Source organism: Berghia stephanieae, chromosome 1 (genome assembly GCF_034508935.2).
Source record: "Berghia stephanieae isolate SIO BIC M18660-M18661 chromosome 1, UCSD_Bste_1.3, whole genome shotgun sequence".
Taxonomy (NCBI): Eukaryota; Metazoa; Mollusca; class Gastropoda; order Nudibranchia; family Aeolidiidae; genus Berghia; species Berghia stephanieae.
In genome coordinates, this window is record NC_088360.1 from 53,160,007 (window position 1) to 53,181,306 (window position 21,300).

Consider the following 21,300-nt stretch of genomic DNA (forward strand, 5'->3'; position numbering starts at 1 on the left):
TAATGTTTATTGAATTTGACTTCTTTCATTGTAATGACTTATTCTCGTGTATATTTTGAAAACTATTTGTTGTTATGATATTGGCTTACTATTATGATATAACATGAAAAAAGACAACATGTGTACAATTCCTATTGTGGTCACATAATTTTGAGTGCAGGCCCTTATCCCAGATAATGCAGTGGAGAAAAATTGTGAAACCACACTGCGCCGCGAAGATAAGTAAATAAATTAAAGATGAATTTAAATAGTACTTGAATTATTAATATTATTAAACAGATACATTAATTTTGAAACAAATTGGTCTGATAATTCTGTATTGTTATTCATATTTGCAATCCAACCAAAATTTTTGATGTAGCCTACATAGTTGGTGCATTATGCAAAATCTGATTATGAATGTTGTATTAAACTTGAGAGCTCAACATTGTGTTCATATCTTTGAATTTAAAGATTCATGTGTTCAATTTTCATTCTTGAATTTCTTGGGGTGGGGAGGAGGTTGATCTGCTGACGCCATGAAACCCTTAAAACAAAGATACATGTTGCTCTCTATCTTCGTTCTGGGTTGAGATTGCTAGGGATGTTTCTTTCCTAGTCCTGCCTGGGATCCTTAGCTGAGAGGCTGGATGGGTTTCCTGACCTCCCATCATAGTGGGCAGGGAGGTACTTGCTATGTCTTCTATCCCTCTATATTTGTTTTCCATCTTGTTTTCTTTCTTTGTCTTGGAATGAAATTACTTGATTTTGTCCTGGCCCTGACCGGATACCCTGGCTGAGAGGGAAACAGTCAAATTTTTAGTTAATTTTGGGGGATGATATTTTTATCCCTTGTTATTCCCCGTATTATGTTTTGTATACATATTCTATATGAGTTTTAAACATTTGAGTGCATTCCTCTTAGTAGGGACTTGTGCTTGCGTCTGGATGAGACTTTTAGGTGATCTCAAACTAAGTACTTTGATAGTGTGCTCTTGGAATCTACATCTGTTTCCTATTTGAACCAATTCTCCTTTTGTCTTCCCTTTTCCTGGGTGCTTTGTAATTCTAGAACTTTTTACTATCCCATTTTCTTCCTTTTTACTGGCGCTGATATGACCGTGATGTGTTACAAGCGCCATAAAACCCTTAAAAACAAAAACAAAACATTAGCTGAGAGGGAGACTTTTAAAATGTATAGTACTTTTTTCTGATAGACATCTCTTACTGTTGTGTGCTACAATAATTATTAGCTTTGAATGGGTTGCAAGGTGGTTTTTGTGGCATGAAACTCGCCTTCATTGTGGAAGGCCCAGGGTTCGATTCCTGCTCTGAGCGGCGCATAGTTGAGCCTTTAGAAAAGGCTCGCTTCTCACATTCTCTCACCTTGCTTTGTGTAAAAACGAGTACCTGGCTAACAGCGTTGTTTGTGCAAAAAAAAAATGTATTGTATTATTGCTGTTGGCACGGACCCAATATAAAGCTCTTTTAGCATGTTTAGTGGATCCTGCGCTATATAAAATACTCTGAATATTGTATATTATACTTTGTAAACATGTAAGTGCATTCATTCTTCACAGTGGGATCCTTTGTCTCTTTTTCATTCTATATTTTTCACTTCATATCTACCTTTCCTCTATCATTTAGAAAATAGAAAGGTTTTTTTGTTGTTTTTAATGGTTTTACGGCGCTTGCAACCCATTTAAGTCATATCAGCGCCAAAACAAAAAAGAAAATTGGATAGTAAAGACATTCTAGATATACAATTAAAAGACTTGAGGAAAAAGTAAGACAAACGGAATGGTTCAAATAGGGAAAAGATGCAGAATCCAAGAGCACATAGTGTAATTATTTTGAGATCACCTAAAAGTCTCACCCAGACACCAGCACAAGATCCCACTCAGAGGAATACACTCAAATGTTTACAAATCATATATTAAAAATAGAAAAATAACAGTACATAACATAATTTACAATGAAAAAAATATATCCCAAAACTATATATATTCTACTGTTTCCCACCCAGCCAAGGACTACAGCCAGGGTCAGTACAAAACTAAATATTCTCATTCCAAGACAAAGAAAGTAATTGGAAAACATATGGGAGGTCTGAAACCCTACCCAAAAGATAGTAATGTCAAAGATTATCTACTTACAATTTGAAAGCACACGAGAAAAAAATGGCAAAGGGAACAGATTGAGATTGTTTTTAAGGGTTTTATGGCGCTTGCAACACATTAAAAGCCAGTAAATTGGAAGAAAAAGGAATTGGTGGTTAAAGTATTATAGAATTACTTTTAAAGCACACAAGAAAAGGTTAGACAAACGGGAATAGGTTCAAATAGTTTTGCTTTAAAGGGTTTTACGGAGCTTGCAACAGCGCCAGTAAAAAGGAAGAAAATGGGATAGTAATAAGTTCTAGAATTACAATTAAAGCACACAAGAAGAAGTAAGACATAGGGTAACTGAGAACAAATAGGGATCAGATGTAGATTCCAAGAGCATACCACTAATGTACTTAGTTTGAAATCACCTCTAAGTCTCATCAGTTTGTTTTGTTTTTGTTTTTAAGGGTTTTACGGCGCTTGCAACACATTTAGGTTATATCAGCGCCAGTAAAAAGGAAGAAAATGGGATAGTAAAAAGTTATAGAATTACAATTAAAGCACCCAAGAAAAAGTAAGACATAGGGGAACTGGGAACAAATAGAGATCAGATGTAGATTCCAAGAGCATACCACCAATGTACTTAGTTTGAGATCACCTAAAAGTCTCATCCAGACACAAGCACAGGTCCCAACTAAGAGGAATACACTCAAATGTTTACAAATCATATAATATAATATGTAAACTAAACATAATACAATGCATAACAGAGAGATTTTTTTTTTTTTTTTTTTTTTTTTTTGTTTGTTGCTTTAGGTCTCTTCCAACACAATTGAGGTTATATGAGAGACCGCTGAAACAAAAAAAACAAGCAATCTAACAAAAATAGTACAAATGTAAGTCAAAATCATAACCTAAAGATATCATAAGCTAAATTATAAATAACCAAGAACAAACAGGCAGAAGATTTACAGAAAAAAAAATATCCCCTGTCAAAAATACAATCACAAACCAAAGAAGCAGGATAGGCTAGTAAAGAGAAGAAGAAACGACATCACTATCGGATCGTATACCCATGCGAACATCATAGGTATATGATTCAAGGGTGATGCTCCCATCCAACCACCCGCAACAGAGAGATGATATACAAGGGAAAAAATATCTCCCAAAACTATAACTCGACTGTTTCCCTCCCAGCCAAGGAACTCCGGCAAGGATCAGGACAAAACTAATATAATCTCATTCCAAGACAATGACAGGAAACTTTTGTTTGTTTGTTTGTTGCTTTAGGTCTCTTCCAACACAATTGAGGTTATATGAGAGACCGCTGAAACAAAAAAACAAGCAATCTAACAAAAATAGTACAAATGTAAATCAAAATCATAACCTAAAGATATCATAAGCTAAATTATAAATAACCAAGAACAAACAGGCAGAAGATTTACAAAAAAAAAAATATCCCCTGTCAAAAATACAATCACAAACCAAAGAAACAGGATAGGCTAGTAAAGAGAAGAAGAAACGACATCACTATCGGATCGTACACCCATGCGAACATCATAGGTATATGATTCAAGGGTGATGCTCCCATCCAACCACCCGCATGACAGGAAACAATTTGAGAACGAGTATGGGGGGATAGAAAACACAGCATGTACCTCCCTGCCCACTATGGGAGGTCAGGATCCCCACCCAGAGTCTCATCAGGACACAAGCACAAGATCCAACTAAGAGGAATACACTCAAATGCTTACATGATATATTCAAAATAACAAATATTGATAATACATAACAGAGAGATGATTTACAAGGAAAAAATCATCTCCCAAAACAATAAATATGCATTTGACTGTTTCCCTCCCAGCCAAGGACTCCGGCCAGGGCCAGGACAAAGCGAAGTAATATCATTCCAAGACAAAGACAGAAAGCAAATTGGAAACCAGCGATAAGGGGGTATGTTTTTTGTTTTTGTTTTTAAGGGTTTTACGGCGCTTGCAACACATTAAGGTCATATCAGCGCCAGTAAAAAGGAAGACAATGGGATAGTAAAAAGTTCTAGAATTACAATAAAGCATCCAAGAAAAGGGAAGACAAAGGGGAATTGGTTCAAATAAGAAACAGTTGTAGATTCCAAAAGCACATCAAAGTACTTAGTTTGAGATCATTAAAAGTCTCATCCAGACACAAGCACAGGTCCCCGCTAAGAGGAACACACTCGAATGTTTTACAAATAATATATAATATAAAGAAAGCATAATACAGTGCATAACAGAGAGATGATTTACAAGGAAAAGAATATCTCCCAAAACAATAACTATGCATTCGACTGTTTCCCTCCCAGCCAGGACTCCGACCAGGGCCAGGAGAAAACCAAGTAATCGCATTCCAAGACAAAGACAGAAAGCATGTTGCAAAACAGATATAAGGGGATAGAAGACACAGTATGTACCTCCCTGCCCGCTATGGGAGGTCAGGATCCCCACCCAGGAAGAAAATGAGATCGTAAATAGTTCTAGAATTACAAATAAAGCACCCAAGAAAAAGGTAAGACATAGGGGAACTGGAAACAAATAGGGATCAGATGTAGATTCCAATAGCACACTATCAAAGTACTTCGCCTGAGATCACCTATAAGTCTCACACAAGCACAAAATCTAACAAAGAGGAACACACTCAAATTCAAAATAACAAATATAATAATACATAACAGAGAGATGACTTACAAGGAAAAATATCATCTCCCAAAACAATAAATATGCATTTGACTGTTTCCCTCCCAGGTAGGACTCCGGCCAGGGCCAGGACAAAACCAAGTAATCTCATGCCAAGACAAAAACAGAAAGCATGTTGGAAAACAGATATAAGGGGATATAAGACACAGTATGTACCCCCCCTGCCCACTATGGGAGGTCAGGATCCCCACCCAGGATAAGGGGGTGGAAGACGCAGTAAGTGCCACCCTGCCCACTATGGGAGGACAGGAACCCCACCCATACATATAGACGGGCGTTGAAGAGTCAGCAAGTCTTGGTCCAAAATGGTAGTCGCTGAGTGGATCCCCGCTAGGAAAATAAAACAAACCTGATAAATTGAAAAACACGAGGTTTTGTTCAACGTTTTTTTACTTCATTTTTCATCATACCTTGTAGTTGACAGCTGAATAAATGGTTTAAAAATAGTCACATTATCATAATCATCATATTGTATCATTTAAATGTCATCACAATACAGGATTTCCAGCAAAAATGATTGTAAGTTAATATTTCGAAATACAGTTTTCATTGCTCGAAAATGTCTATTGGGAAGATATGCCAGTTGGAAAGTGTAGAAGTGGTGGAATCAGTTATGGTAGTACTACTAGTAGTAGTGGGAGTAGTAGTAGTAGGGAAATATTGTATATTAGTGGTATTAGTAGTCTATTAGTGGTATTAGTAGTCTATTAGTGGTATTAGTAGTCTATTAGTGGTATTAGTAGTCTATTAGTGGTATTAGTAGTCTATTAGTGCTATTAGTAGTCTATTAGTGCTATTAGTAGTATGTTAGTGCTATTAGTAGTATGTTAGTGCTATTAGTAGTATGTTAGTGGTATTAGTAGTATGTTAGTGGTATTAGTAGTATGTTAGTGGTATTAGTAGTATGTTAGTGGTATTTGTAGTATGTTAGTGGTATTAGTAGTATATTTGTGGTATTAGTATATTAGTGGTGTTAGTAACTATTTTAGTAGCGTTAGTAGCAGTATTAGTAGTATAGTAGCAATATTGTGAGCTGTGTCGGTAGTAGTGTAAGCAATGTTGGTATCAGTATTGGTAGCAGCGGCATTTGCTTAGTCATGAAATGACAGACGGCCTCCCGATTATTTTTTTAAAATGCTATTCTAGATCTGTTTTTTTGTTTTGTTTTTAAGGGTTTTACGGCGCTTGAAACACATTTAGGTTATATCAGCGCCAGTAAAAAGGAAGAAAATGGGATAGTAAAAAGTTCTAGAATTACAATTAAAGCACCCAAGAAAAGGTAAGACAAAGGGGAATTGAGAACAAATAGGGATCAGATGTAGATTCCAAGAGCACACCACCAATGTACTTAGTTTGAAATCACCTACAAGTCTCATCCAGACACAAGCACAAAATCCAACAAAGAGGAACACACTCAAATGCTTACATTATACATTCAAAATAAAAATAATAATACATAACAGAGAGATGATTTACAAGGAAAAAAATATCATCTCCCAAAACAATAACTGCATTTGACTGTTTCCCTCCCACCTAGGATTCCGGCCAGTGCCAGGACAAAACCAAGTAATCTCATTCCGAGACAAAGACAGAAAGCATGTTGGATAACAGATATAAGGGGATAGAAGACACAGTATTTACCTCCCTGCCTGCTATAGGAGGTCAGGATCGTTTTTGTTTGTTTGTTTTTAAGGGTTTTACGGCGCTTGCAACACATTTAAGTTATATCAGCGCCAGTAAAAAGGAAGAAAATGGGATAGTAGAAAGTTCTAGAATTACAATTAAAGCACCCAAGAGAAAGGAAGACAAAGGGGAATTGGCAACAAATAGGGATCAGATGCAGATTCCAAGAGCATACCATCAATGTACTTAGTCTGGGATCACCTATAAGTCTCACCTAGACACAAGCACAAAATCCAACAAAGAGGAACACACTCAAATGCTTACATTTTATTAGACGTTAAAAATAACAAATATAATAATATATAACAAAGAGATGATTTACAATGAAAAAAATATCATCTCCCAAAACAATAACTATGCGTTTGACTGTTTCCCTCTCAGTAAGGCCAACATGCCGGGGCCAGGACAAAACTAAGTAATCTCATTCCAAGACAAAGACAGAAAGCAAGTTGGAAAACAGATTTAGGGGAATAGAAGACACAGTAAGTACCTCCCTGCCCACTATGGGAGGTCAAGAACCCCACCCAGTATGGGAGGTCAGGATCCCCACCCAGTATTCTAGATCTGTATATTGTATACAATTAAAAGTCTTTATAGAGCGATGCTAAAATGACCATGGCAATGTGTACTTATTTAAGGTCTGATGACCCTTTCTGTTGTGGGCTGTTCGTTGGTTTAAGAATAATTCCATTAAATTACAAAATAATGTTTCCATTACAATGTTTAACAAGCCTATACTTAAGTTTGGTTATCAGACGTGCTTATATGTACACCTTGGACATTGAAGGACAAAAGGAAGTAAAACTCGTGTCGATTGAAATTTGATTTTGATTTAGTAAAAAATGCATTGTAAAAACATTTAAAGTCTTTAAAACGGTTATTTACATTAAAAATCGGTTTTTAAGGCCATTTACAGTAATAAGGATAATTGAACATAATGGCTCCTGTTGTTATTTTGAAAAATGATATCAGACTTGTGATTCTGTGCTTGTTAATCTCAACTTTATTTTTCAGTGATTATTCCCTTTTTATCACTATATCATCACATTAAAATAACGTTCATTTATACAGCGCAATATCCACTAAACGAACTCGAAGCGCTTTGCATTCTCATGTATTCACATTGTCCTGTCATGTCATCACATTGTCCTGTCATGTAATCACATGGTACTGTCAATATCTCATTGTCATATCATGACATTGTCATATCATCACATTGTCATATCACATTGTCATTATATATTGGTAAAATAAAAATGCACAACATGGATGAAATGCACAACTTGGATAAAAATGCACAACATGGATAAAATGCACAACGTGGATAAAAATGCACAACGTGGATAAAAATGCACAACGTGGATAAAAATGCACATGGATAAAAATGCTAATGAGTTTTAAAAAACATTGTCCTCTTTAGAATGTATTCATCCTTTTTCCGTTTTATTTTTTATTCCTAAAATATTTTACCGCTAATATCCCAATGATTTGTTTCTTAACCTTATTTACGTCTCCATTTTCTTTTTTGTTTTTTAAAATAACAAATTAGGCACTAAAATGTAAGGTTATGTTAGTGATTCAAGGTTATCTTTAAAGGTCTCCGTCTTTCCAACATCTTTTATAGACATGTCAAGAATATTTAAAACTGAAGACGTTTTTAATTTTTAATGTACCTATTTTTTTACATATAAACTATTTCATAGATCTATTGTTTTAATTGTTTTTTGTTCTGTTTTTTTAATTTTATTTTATTTTTATTTTTTTTGTTTTTTGTTTTGTTTTTGCTTTCCAACACATTTAGATAATTTTAGCGGCTGTAAAAAGTCATTTATACACCTTCACATATTTACACATTTCGACATGTCTACACCTTCACATATTTACACATTTCGACATATCTTCGTATTTCGACATCTCATTTATACATTCTAACTTATCTTACATATCTACATATATTTACAGTTTACATATCTACATATTTCATATTTATACAATTTTATATATCTACAAATTTTACATATCTACATCATATAGTGCACATACATATCTACATATTATACAAATCATATTTACATATACTATTCATATCTACATATATCTACAAAATTCACATTTATACATGTTATAAATATACAATCATATAGAATTACATTTAAATCACCCAAGTAAAAGTAAGACAAAGGGAATAGGTTCAAATAGGAAACGTATGTAGATTACGAGAGCGCGCTATAAAGGTACTGAGTTGATCACCCAAAAGCACAGGTCCTACTAAAAGGAATACACTCAAATGTTTACAAACCATATATCATGTCTAGATGAAACATAACAGTACACAACAGAGACTTTTTTGTTTTTATGTTTTTAAGGGTTTTACGGCACTTACAACACATTTAGGTCATATCAGCGCCAGTAAAAATGAAGAAAAGATAGTAAAAAGTTATAGAAATACAATTAAAGTGGCCAAGAAAAGAGAAGACAAAAGGGGAATTGGTTCAAATAGGAAACAGATGTAGATTACAAGAGCACACTATCAAAGCATTTAGTTTGAGATTACCTAAATGTCTCATCCAGACAAAAGCACAGGTCCCCACTAAGAGGAATACACTCAAATGTTTTACAAATCGTATATACTATAAAGAAAACATAATACAATGCATAACAGAGAGATGATTTACAAGGAAAAAAATATCTCCCAAAACAATAACTATGCATTTGACTGTTTCCCTCCCAGTCAAGGTATCCGGCCAGGACCAGGACAAAACCAAGTAATCTCATTCCAAGACAAAGACAGACAGCTAGTTGGAAAACATATAGGGGGATAGAAGACAGTATGTACCTCCCTGCCCACTATGGGAGGCAGGAACCCCACCCAGCAACAGAGACTTGCAGGGACAAAATTATCTCCAAAACAAACTATACATTTGTTTCCCACTCAGCAAGAGCATCCGGCCAAGGCGAGGACAAAACCAAGTAATCACATTCCAAGACAGACAGAAAGCAAGTTGGAAAACTGATAAAGGGGGATCGAAGACTACGTACCTCCCTGCCCGCTATGTTTTGTTTTTGTTTTTAAGGGTTTTACGGCGCTTGCAACACATTTATGTTATATCAGCGCCAGTAAACAGGAAGAAAATGGGATAGTAAAAAGTTCTAGAATTACAATTAAAGCACCCAAGAAAAAGTAAGACAAAGGGGAACTGAGAACAAATAGGGATCAGATGTAGATTCCAAGAGCATACCACCTATGTACTTAGTTTGAAATCACCTACAAGTCTCATCCAGACACAAACACAATCTAACAAAGAGGAACACACTCAAATGCTTACATTATACATTCAAAATAAAAATAATAATACATAACAGAGAGATGATTTACAAGGAAAAAAATATCATCTCCCAAAACAATAACTATGCATTTGACTGTTTCCCTCCCAGCCAGGACTCCGGCCAGAGCCAGGACAAAACCAAGTAATCTCATTCCAAGACAAAGACAGAAAGGAAAACAGATATAAGGGGATAGAAGACACAGTATGTACCTCCCTGCCCGCTATGGGAGGCCAGGATCTCCAACCAGGTAAAAAGATTACATACATTGTATATTTTGTTTTTAAGGGTTTTACAGCGCTTGCAACACATTTAGGTTATATCAGCGCCAGTAAAAAGGAAGAAAATGGGATAATAAAAAGTTCTAGAATTACAAATAAAGCACACAAGAAAAAGTAAGACATAGGGGAACTGGGAACAAATAGGGATCAGATGTAGATTCCAAGAGCACACTATCAAAGTACTTAGTTTGAGACCACCTATTAGTCTCATTCGGACACAAGCACAAAATCCAACAAAGAAAATACACTCAAATGTTTACATTATAAATTCAAAATAAATATAATAATACATAACAGAGAGATGATTTACAAGGAAAAAAATATCATCTCCCAAAACAATAACTATGCATTTGACTGTTTCCCTCCCATCTAGGACTCCGGCCAGGGCCAGGACAAAACCAAGTAATCTCATGCCAAGACAAAGACAGAAAGCAAGTTGGACAATAGATATAAGGGGATAGAAGACACAGATACATAGTATATACTAGATGTCTAATATACATTCCATATATAATACATCCTACATGTTGTATACAAAAACAAGTTATTTTGCGTATAAAAGATATCTTACATAGGTATCGTATATAATATATCGCACATACCTCTTGTATGTAAGATAATTTAGATACATTGAATATATAAGGTATCGTTTATACATTACGCGTAAAAGTTTAAAATAAGCTGCGTATATAATATATCACATTTACCTAGTGTAAATGTGATAATTTATATACCAGGAATATATAAGATATCTTGCATACTTGAATATAATATATTTGTTTGTTTGTTGCTTTAGGTCTCTTCCAACACAATTGAGGTTATATGAGAGACCGTTGAAACAAAAAAACAAGCAATCTAACAAAAATAGTACAAATGTAAATCAAAATCATAACCTAAAGATATCATAAGCTAAATTATAAATAACCAAGAACAAACAGGCAGAAGATTTACAGGAAAAAAAATATCCCCTGTCAAAAATACAATCACAAACCAAAGAAGCAGGATAGGCTAGTAAAGAGAAGAAGAAACGACATCACTATCGGATCGTACACCCATGCGAACATCATAGGTATATGATTCAAGGGTGATGCTCCCATCCAACCACCCGCAATATAATATATCACACATACCTACCGTATATACGATAATTCATATCATTGGGTATGCAAGATAACTTACATATTTTACGTATACGATATATCCCACTTACCCATGTATATAATATATCCTAAACCCCTGTCGAATTTAAGATAACTTCCATACATTGTATCTCCAAGCTGTCTTACATACTTCCATATATAATATATCCTACATGCCTTATGCATATAGGACAATTTATAAACCAGACGTATATAGACACTTCGCGTATATAAGATATCTTACATAGTTGTATATAATATATCGAACAAACCTTTTGAATGTAAGATAATTTAGATACATTGCATATATAAGATATAGTATATACATTACGCGTAAAAGGATTAAAATATGCTGCGTATATAATATATCACATTTACCTAGTGTAAATGTCATAATTTATATACCAGGAATAAATAAGATATCTTGCATACTTGAATATATAAAATATCAGACATACCTATCGTATATACGATAATTCACATCATCGGGTATGCAAGATAACTTACATATTTTACGTATACGATATATCCCACTTACTCATGTATATAATATATCACAAACCCCTCTCGAATTTAAGATAACTTACATACATATATCTTCAAGCTGTCTTACATACTTCCATATATAATATATCCTATATGCCTTGTACATTTTTTTTTGTTTGTTTGTTTGTTGCTTTAGGTCTCTTCCAACACAATTGAGGTTATATGAGAGACCGCTGAAACAAAAAAACAAGCAATCTAACAAAAATAGTACAAATGTCAATCAAAATCATAACCTAAAGATATCATAAGCTAAATGATAAATAACCAAGAACAAACAGGCAGAGGATTTACAGGAAAAAAAATATCCCCTGTCAAAAATACAATCACAAACCAAAGAAGCAGGATAGGCTAGTAAAGAGAAGAAGAAACGACATCACTATCGGATTGTACACCCATGCGAACATCATAGGTATATGATTCAAGGGTGATGCTCCCATCCAACCACCCGCCCTTGTACATTTAGGACAATTTATAAACCTGACGTATATAGACACTTCGCGTATATAAGATATCTTACATAGTTATCGTATATAATATATCGCACAAACCTTTTGAATGTAAGATAATTTATATACATTGCATATATAAGATATAGTATATACATTACGCGTAAAAGGATTAAAATATGCTGCGTATATATTATATCACATTTACCTAGTGTAAATGCGATAATTTATATACCAGGAATATATAAGATATCTTGCATACTTGAATATATAAAATATCACACATGCCTATCGTATATACGATAATTCATATCATTGGGTATGCTAGATAACTTACATATTTTACGTATATGATATATCCCACTTACCCATGTATATAGTATATCCTAAACCCCTGTCGAATTTATGATAACTTGCATACATTGCATCTCCTAGATGTCTTACATACTTCCATATATAATATATCCTATATGGCTTATGCATATAGGATAATTTATAAACCCGACATATATAGACACTTCGCGTATATAAGATATCTTACATAGTTGTATATAATATATCGAACAAACCTTTTGAATGTAAGATAATTTAGATACATTGCATATATAAGATATAGTATATACATTACGCGTAAAAGGATTAAAATATGCTGCGTATATAATATATCACATTTACCTAGTGTAAATGCGATAATTTATATACCAGGAATATATAAGATATCTTGCATACTTGAATATATAAAATATCACACATACCTATCGTATATACGATAATTCATATCATTGGGTATGCTAGATAACTTACATATTTTACGTATACGATATATCCCACTTACTCATGTATATAATATATCACAAACCCCTCTCGAATTTAAGATAACTTACATACATTGCATCTCTAAGATGTCTTACATACTTCCATATATAATATATCCTACATGCCTTGTGCATTTAGGACAATTTATAAACCTGACGTATATAGACACTTCACGTATAAGATATCTTACATAGTTATCGTATATAATATATCGCACAAACCTTTTGTATGTAAGATAATTTAAATATATTGCATATATAAGATATAGTATATACATTACGCGTAAAAGGATTTAAATATTCTGCGTATATAATATATCACATTTACCTAGTGTAAATGTGATAATTTATATACCAGGAATATATAAGATATCTTGCATACTTGCATATATAATATATCACACATACCGATCGTATATACGATAATTCATATCATTGGGTATGCAAGATAACTTACATATTTTACTTATACGATATATCCCACTGACGCATGTATATAATATATCACAAACCCCTCTCGAATTTATGATAACTTACATACATTGCATCTCCAAGCTGTCTTACATACTTCCATATATAATATATCCTATTGCCTTATGCATTTAGGATAATTTATAAACCCGACGTATATAGACACTTCGCGTATATTATATATCTTACATAGTTATCGTATATAATATATCGCACAAACCTTTTGTATGCAAGATAATTTAGATACATTGCATATATAAGATATAGTATATACATTACGCGTAATAGGATGAAAATATGCTGCGTATATAATATATCACATTTACCTAGTGTAAATGCAATAATTCATATGATTGGGTATGCAAGATAACACATATTCTGCTTATTATTATCCTATTGTGTTTTGGATCACCATTTTGTTCTTGCATATCGGGGCAGGCCTAACAAGTCCCCCGTCGTACGGCTAGTTGCCCCGATATGCACTTAAGCACTCCAACCACGACAAGGCGGTGATCCATTAGGAGTGTACACAATTTACAAGGTGCCTAAGGCTCGCTGTGCCTACACCTTATGGCTCTGTTTAGGGAGCCACTACCTCTAGTGCCCTTTAGTCGACTTCTACGAACATTGCTAAAAGGGAAAGAAATATCAAAATGTTTCTACTTTGTTGTTTATGTTTTATGTTTTTAAGGGTTTTACGGCGCTTGCAACACATTAACTCTCAAACGTTCCACAAATAGAAACCACGATCACCGGTGATCGTGACAACGCCCCCTTTTTCATAATCCCATTTTGCGGTAAAAAAATCGCCAGATTATGTGTTGAAACTATTATTTTATTATAAAATAATGATTTTCATTTAATAATTCATCACAATTATGTTAAAAATGTAAAAAAATGTTACGAAATAACGAGAGATACGAAAGCTAGGTTGCTAACGACTCCATCCGTTACCTTCGATCCGCCATTTTGTTTCGGGAAATCTTTCTACAACTCCTACTCACAATTTATCAAATTTATATTATTTAAACTTTTTGCACCATGGCAAATCTCAAAGAGTCTGAAATTTATGACATCCTCTTCAACGTGGATGTAAGTGATGACGAGGATGATGATGAAATTGAGTCCGAATGGTCTCAAGAATTCGACCTGCCGTACTCGCCAAATATGGGATCTGACAGTGAGAACGACGAGTAAGTATTTTTCAGAAATCTTCTCAAAGTAACATCAAGCGATCACATAATGCCCATGATATGTATATTTTATTCAACTTTATTATCTATTTCATTAATATAGTACAAAAAGTATTTTTTTTTTTTTGGTTTATAATTGTATTTATGAAGTGCTTGAGTTTGACTAGGACGAGTGAAGTGTTGTGTGTTGAAAATGTAAACAAACATGGAGGCCAGAAGACGGTTAGTTCGGCCACTTGAATGAGATATAGAAATGATTTGTATGTCTTGATTTGATGTGTCGACAGTTTGTATAATAAAATATTGTTCTTTTTTTCTTTCTTCTAGCGAGATTCGGATTCCGTGTGAGGACTGTGGGAATGAAACTGGGAGACATGCACAAGTCCCTACTCCTACTGATGATACTGACACTGCCACTGCCACAACTAGTTCTGCTTGTCAAAGAAAAAGGTGAGAACTGACCTGATATTTAGTTGTTCTTATAGAGCATTTATATTCATATTGACTGTTTTGTGTTTTCTGATGTATTATTGTTGATATTATGTTATATATTCAGTTTTGGGTCTACAGGAAGATTATTTATAGTATTTTTACTCTACTCAACTCTATGTCAAGAAATATTATTCCAGAACTAGTGTGTGATGTAAAAAAGGGAGAGTGATAAAATATTTTGATATTTTATATTTATATGTGTAATTAATTGCTTTCTCCTTTCAGAATTATTTTTCATTTCCTTTGTTTTCAAAGTACTTCTTTTTATTTTAATTCTTGTTATTATTTTCTTCAGGCGTTCGGATCATGATGAAATCCCTGGCCCATCACAGCCGAAGAAACTATGTGTGGATGGTGGTCCCGAGAACAAAGTGCCACCTTTTCTCCCTGAGCGAGTCCCTGGTCCACGCCTGCCTGATACGGTGACTCGCTTAGATCACCGAACATTTTTAACGCCTTTAGATTTTTTTCGTTTGTTTTTTACTCAAGAACTGTTGTCTTTGTTTTGTGAGTGGACGAATGATTATGCGAGTATGTGTGCGGATTCAAAACCGACGTTGTATAAGAGGTGGAAGGATGAACCTGTGAATGTGGATGAAATGTATAGATTTATTGGTTTGTTGATGTACATGAGTTGTGTGAAAGTGGAGCGTGTTACTTTATATTGGTGTGAGGAGACATTGTTGAATGGTTTGTGGGCGCGTCGGTTTTTGTCAATTTGGCGTTATAAATGTCTTTTAAAATAAGTAATTTTAGAACAGAAAATAGAGATGATAAATTATGTAAAGCTAGATTTATGATGGATTATATTCGTAGAAAATGTATGAAATTGTTTCAACCTTATCAGAATATTTCAATAGATGAGAGGATGGTTAAAAATAAGGGAAGGTATAGCTTTAGAATGTATATGAAGGACAAGCCAACAAAGTGGGGAATGAAATTGTGGGTTTTAGCAGATTCAAAGACAGGGTATACACACAATTTTGATGTTTATTTGGGTAAGGTAGGGGTAATACAACAAATGGTTTAGCTTATAATGTGGTTATGCAGTTGCTTGTTGGCTTGTTCAATCAAGGATATCATTTATATGTGGATAATTTTTATACTAGTGTTCAACTTTTTAAAGATTTGGTTGTGAAGAATGTGAGAGCTTGTGGGACAATAATAGTTAATCGAAAAGGATTTCCAGTTAGTCTAAAGAACGTTAGAGAATGGGAAAAGAGGGTTAAGAGGGGGGAGTTTAGATGGCATAGGGATGGTGATATTTTAGCTTTACAGTGGAAAGATAATAAGACAGTTTCATTTATATCTACAATACATGATGCAAATAAGGAGGCAGTAGTACAACGTAGGAGTAAAGATAATGGGGTTTTCAGAAAATTAGATGTTGCACAGCCTGAATTAGTTAAAGATTATAATAAGAATATGAATGGGGTAGATTTGTCTGATCAACTTATTGGGAATATATATAGTCTTAGAAAAACACACAAGTGGTGGAAAAGTTTATTTTTTCATTTTATTGACATTGCTAGGGTTAATAGTTATATTCTGTTCAAAGAATATAGAGCTAGGCATAGTGATATTGAAGAATTACAGAGACCAAAACAGTATAATCAGTTAGATTTTACTCTGGAGTTAGCCAGGCAGTTAGGCGGGATAGATGATCTAGAGGGTCCACCACTTGCTTTAAATACAAATTGTAATTGTAAATGTAAAAGTAAATCTAAAGCAAATAGCAGGAATAGTGATAATAATGATATAAATGAAGAAATTAAGTTAATCCATCCAATTTTACCAGATGCTTCTTCAAATTCAAGGGGTGATTGTAGGTTATGCTTAGATAGGGGTAAAGTACAGAAAACTAGACATAGGTGTTTATATTGTAAAAAATGGTTTTGTTTACAGCCGGATAGAAAATGTATGTTGTGGTATCATACAGTTCTTGAGTAAATTATTTGATTTATTATTGTATTTTAAAATGCTCTTTGTTTTTTAAATGTTAAATTGTCTGTATATTTTTATTTTATTTTGTTAAGGTACTGTTACTGTGAAATTAAAATATTTTCGCACTCTGCGAATAATCATTCGTTTTCGCTCTTTGCGAAAAAAAAAATACTATTCGCTCTCTGCGAATACATTTACATATATAAATAAATATATATGTATACTGAAGTCCTTTATTATATTTATCCATGTATTATCAATTGTATCAGTAAGAAGGAACTTGTGTATTTTTTTGGTGTGTATAGTTCAGTCTTTGCACTAAACAAGTGACACACAAGTGAATTTTAAAATAATTATATAATTTTACTTTTGTAATGGAATTATTACCCCAAAACCTTTTCACAATGTTGAAATGTCTTCTTGTATCATGTGTTTAGGTCTGTTGACCAAGAGATATCCAAAATATGCCAAAGAAATGCTGACATAAGCAATTTAGAGACATTTTTGTGAACATGTAAAAATTATTGGATTATGCCCCTTGTTTGAGTAAATGTGTGGATACATTTGAGACCCCACCAGATGCTCAATTTATGCATTACATACTTGAGTTTTGCATAAAAGTTGTAAGACATGATGTATTTTTAGAAAATAAACTTGTTTTGATCATAATTTTGAACAGTTATTTTTTTCCTTCTTGGCATTTGCAGAAAATGCAGTTTTTACTTGAAAATTTGAGACCCTACCTTGACACATAAATCATATTTGTGTCCAGGAAAGTGCCTTGAAATTATAAAAAACTTTAAGAATGTGAAACTAAAACATATGACGAGCAAATTGATATATAACATGCCAGCATTAGCGCACAGTGAGTGAGTTCAGGGTATCCTAATGTACCTGCACCCCCTCCATTCACAACTTTTGCTCAAAACAGTGGAACGTTTGAGAGTTAAGGTCATATCAGCGCCAGTAAAAAAAAAAAAAATGGGATAGTAAAAAGTTCTAGAATTACAATTAAAGCACCCAAGAAAAAGTAAGACATAGGGGAACTGGGAATAAAGAGGGATCAGATGTAGATTCCAAGAGCATACCACCAATGTACTTAGTTTGAAATCACTTACAAGTCTCATCCAGACACAAGCACAAATCCCAACAAAGAGGAACACACTCAAATGCCTACATTTTTTTTTTGTTTGTTTGTTGCTTTAGGTCTCTTCCAACACAATTGAGGTTATATGAGAGACCGCTGAAACAAAAAAACAAGCAATCTAACAAAAATAGTACAAATGTAAATCAAAATCATAACCTAAACATATCATAAGCTAAATTATTAATAACCAAGAACAAACAGGCAGAAGATTTACAGAAAAAAAAATATCCCCTGTCAAAAATACAATCACAAACCAAAGAAGCAGGATAGGCTAGTAAAGAGAAGAAGAAACGACATCACTATCGGATCGTACATCCATGCGAACATCATAGGTATACGATTCAAGGGTGATGCTCCCATCCAACCACCCGCAAATGCCTACATTATACATTCAAAACAAAAATAATAATACATAACAGAGAGATGATTTACAAGGAAAAAAAATATCTCCCAAACAATAACTATGCATTTGACTGTTTCCCTCCCAGTCAAGGACTCCGGCCAGGGTCGGGACAAAACCGAGGAATCTCACACCAAGACAAAGACAGAAAGCAAGTTGGAAAACAGATATACGGGGATAGAAGACACGGTAAGTACCTCCCTGCCCACTGTGAAGGTAGGGAACCCCACCCAGTTTCTACTTTTAATGTCACATTTTTTGGAGATGCAAAAGTAAACCATTAGAATGAAGAAAAAAACATTTCTAGTATGTAAGCATTAAAATGTCTTTTCCATCCAAAGAAAAAATATTTAAAAATACCTCTACACTTTCGCACTTCCCCTTTAGGAGCAACGCATTGGGACTATTCTGACATTCTAGTTGAGAATCCCGCGGTACCCACACGGGGGAAAACGAGTATTATACGCTTCAATGAATGATTCTTGTAATGTATGTGATGGTAAAATGTATAGATAAATGTGCTTTGTAAATATTGGCCTGAAGTGTGTTGAGGATAAAAAATGAATGAAAATTGACAAGTTTGCTTGCTTTATTATGCAATGTATTTTAGCAAGTAATGAACTTAAAGCTGATAAATATTATTGTTCCGAGTCCTGATTATTAGAAATAGTTAATTTAATACTTGTTCTGAAGTTCCGTAAATTCAAGTATTCTACCGCCAAACCAAACTGAAAAGCAAATCAAAAGGGACTGGTTCAAAGACAGAACAAAATATTCCACGAGCAATCCACTGTGTCAATTTTTACCCAAGTCTCAACCAGGCACAAGCAAAAGATTCCACCATGTTTACAAACTAAAAGTGCAACAGGAAAGGAAAAACATGCTGGACAACCATGGAACGTCATAAGACTCCAGCCACATAATCCAAAATGGATACCCTCTTCATTTGAGTTATCTATCCTTTTTGTAGTGGAAACCATTTAGAACATTGACATGTCTCTCATCACACACTGCACAATGGACACATCTGGGTATAGACATCCCAAAACGTGCCTTTCTTGAGTTGGATGAGATTCAAACGTATTTTGAGTCAATGACTCTGGACACGAGGCGTCGCCCATCTCTAAGCACGGAATGCATGTCTAGTGAGAAAAGTGCTTGCTCAATTCATTCTCTTGAAAACAGTCCCATTTTTTTTTTGTTTGTTTGTTGCTTTAGGTCTCTTCCAACACAATTGAGGTTATATGAGAGACCGCTGAAACAAAAAAAAAACAAGCAATCTAACAAAAATAGTACAAATGTAAATCAAAATCATAACCTAAAAATATCATAAGCTAAATTACAAATAACCAAGAACAAACAGGCAGAAGATTTACAGAAAAAAAATATCCCCTGTCAAAAATACAATCACAAACCAAAGAAGCAGGATAGGCTAGTAAAGAAAAGAAGAAACGACATCACTATCGGATCGTACACCCATGCGAACATCATAGGTATATGATTCAAGGGTGATGCTCCCATCCAACCACCCGCTCCGAAGAGATGCATCCGACAAAAATTAATTGAAAAGTAGGGTTGCTAAGCCTTTGTCAGGTGACTGTTTCGGGAGCCACCACCTTGCGTGCCCTTTAGTCGACTTTTACGAAACATGGCAGTAAAGGGAGAAGCGACAACAAATTATTAAACAAAATCTGAACTTGTGTTATTATGACAATTTACTTTCGTCAAAATTGGAGGATAGGTAATAATTTCTATTTTTCTATCAATAAAAATCGTGGAATATTTAACTTTTCGTTTTCTAACCTTTAATATTCTAATCTTTCAAGAAAACTGAAACGCATGTTTTGTCGCTCCTCCCCTTAAAGGGGCAGCACGGTGGGACTATTCTTCGCCCTCTCAATTGAGGGCCCCCGGTACCCAAACGGGGAATACAATATGTAAATAAATGTTACTTGTGAGAGTGATAAAAGTGATAAATGAATCTCCTATTATGAAAAATTTGCAATCAGAGCAGAAAAGACAAGTCACATTTAAGACATGAAAACCCTGTACCAAAGAGCAAGGAAAACTCTCGAATTTGACTTTAATCTACACCATTCTACTTTTGCATCTCCTCAAGTCCCTTTTGTTTTGCTTTTCGCTGGTTTTTTAAAATAGTAAACTTAGAATTTCTTAATATCACTTTCTGTTCATGACCTTACTGAAAATAACGAATTACGTATGGTTGGAAGTACCAACGATGCTCAATTTATAATTTTTAATAGGGACTAGAACAAATATAAAACATATATAAGTCGTCAATCGTATCGTTTAAGAGCCAATAGGGTTCAAAGGCTTTGTGCAACGTACATGCATTGATAACAATTCTCAAAGACAGACGCCTATGTAAAAAATCACTTTGACACATTCTGGTACATATCGCCGATATTCGATATTCGTTATACTTTTCCCAATCAACATTCATTTGACATGCCCTCTCCAACAAATTCAAGTTCCAATCAATTTACAAAATGAAAATAGTATCCAATATCATGGTACATTATTCGTCGAAATCAAATATTAAGTAAGATTTAATTTATCAATGGAATTCTTAAGAACAATGG

General features: G+C 34.1%; 1 protein-coding gene across 1 annotated transcript; it reads left to right on the forward strand.

Annotated features, from left to right (window-relative positions):
• Positions 1 to 14,473: 14,473 nt before the first annotated feature.
• On the forward strand, positions 14,474 to 17,819 carry LOC144977389 (uncharacterized). The gene is made up of 3 exons (XM_078922556.1): positions 14,474 to 14,714; positions 15,042 to 15,164; positions 15,502 to 17,819. Exons 1-3 carry the CDS (start codon positions 14,563 to 14,565, stop codon positions 15,950 to 15,952), a joined length of 726 nt encoding a protein of 241 aa, XP_078778682.1. The 5' UTR covers positions 14,474 to 14,562; the 3' UTR covers positions 15,953 to 17,819.
• The last annotated feature ends 3,481 nt before the right edge of the window (positions 17,820 to 21,300 follow it).

What these genes read in the sequence shown, in the direction of transcription:
- LOC144977389 (XM_078922556.1), top strand. Translation starts at nt 14,563, where the DNA reads ATGGCAAATCTCAAAGAGTCTGAAATTTATGACATCCTCTTCAACGTG. An exon ending in TCTGACAGTGAGAACGACGA is followed by an intron (nt 14,715 to 15,041) that starts GTAAGTATTTTT and finishes TCTTTCTTCTAG; the next exon opens with CGAGATTCGGATTCCGTGTG. An exon ending in TCTGCTTGTCAAAGAAAAAG is followed by an intron (nt 15,165 to 15,501) that starts GTGAGAACTGAC and finishes TATTTTCTTCAG; the next exon opens with GCGTTCGGATCATGATGAAA.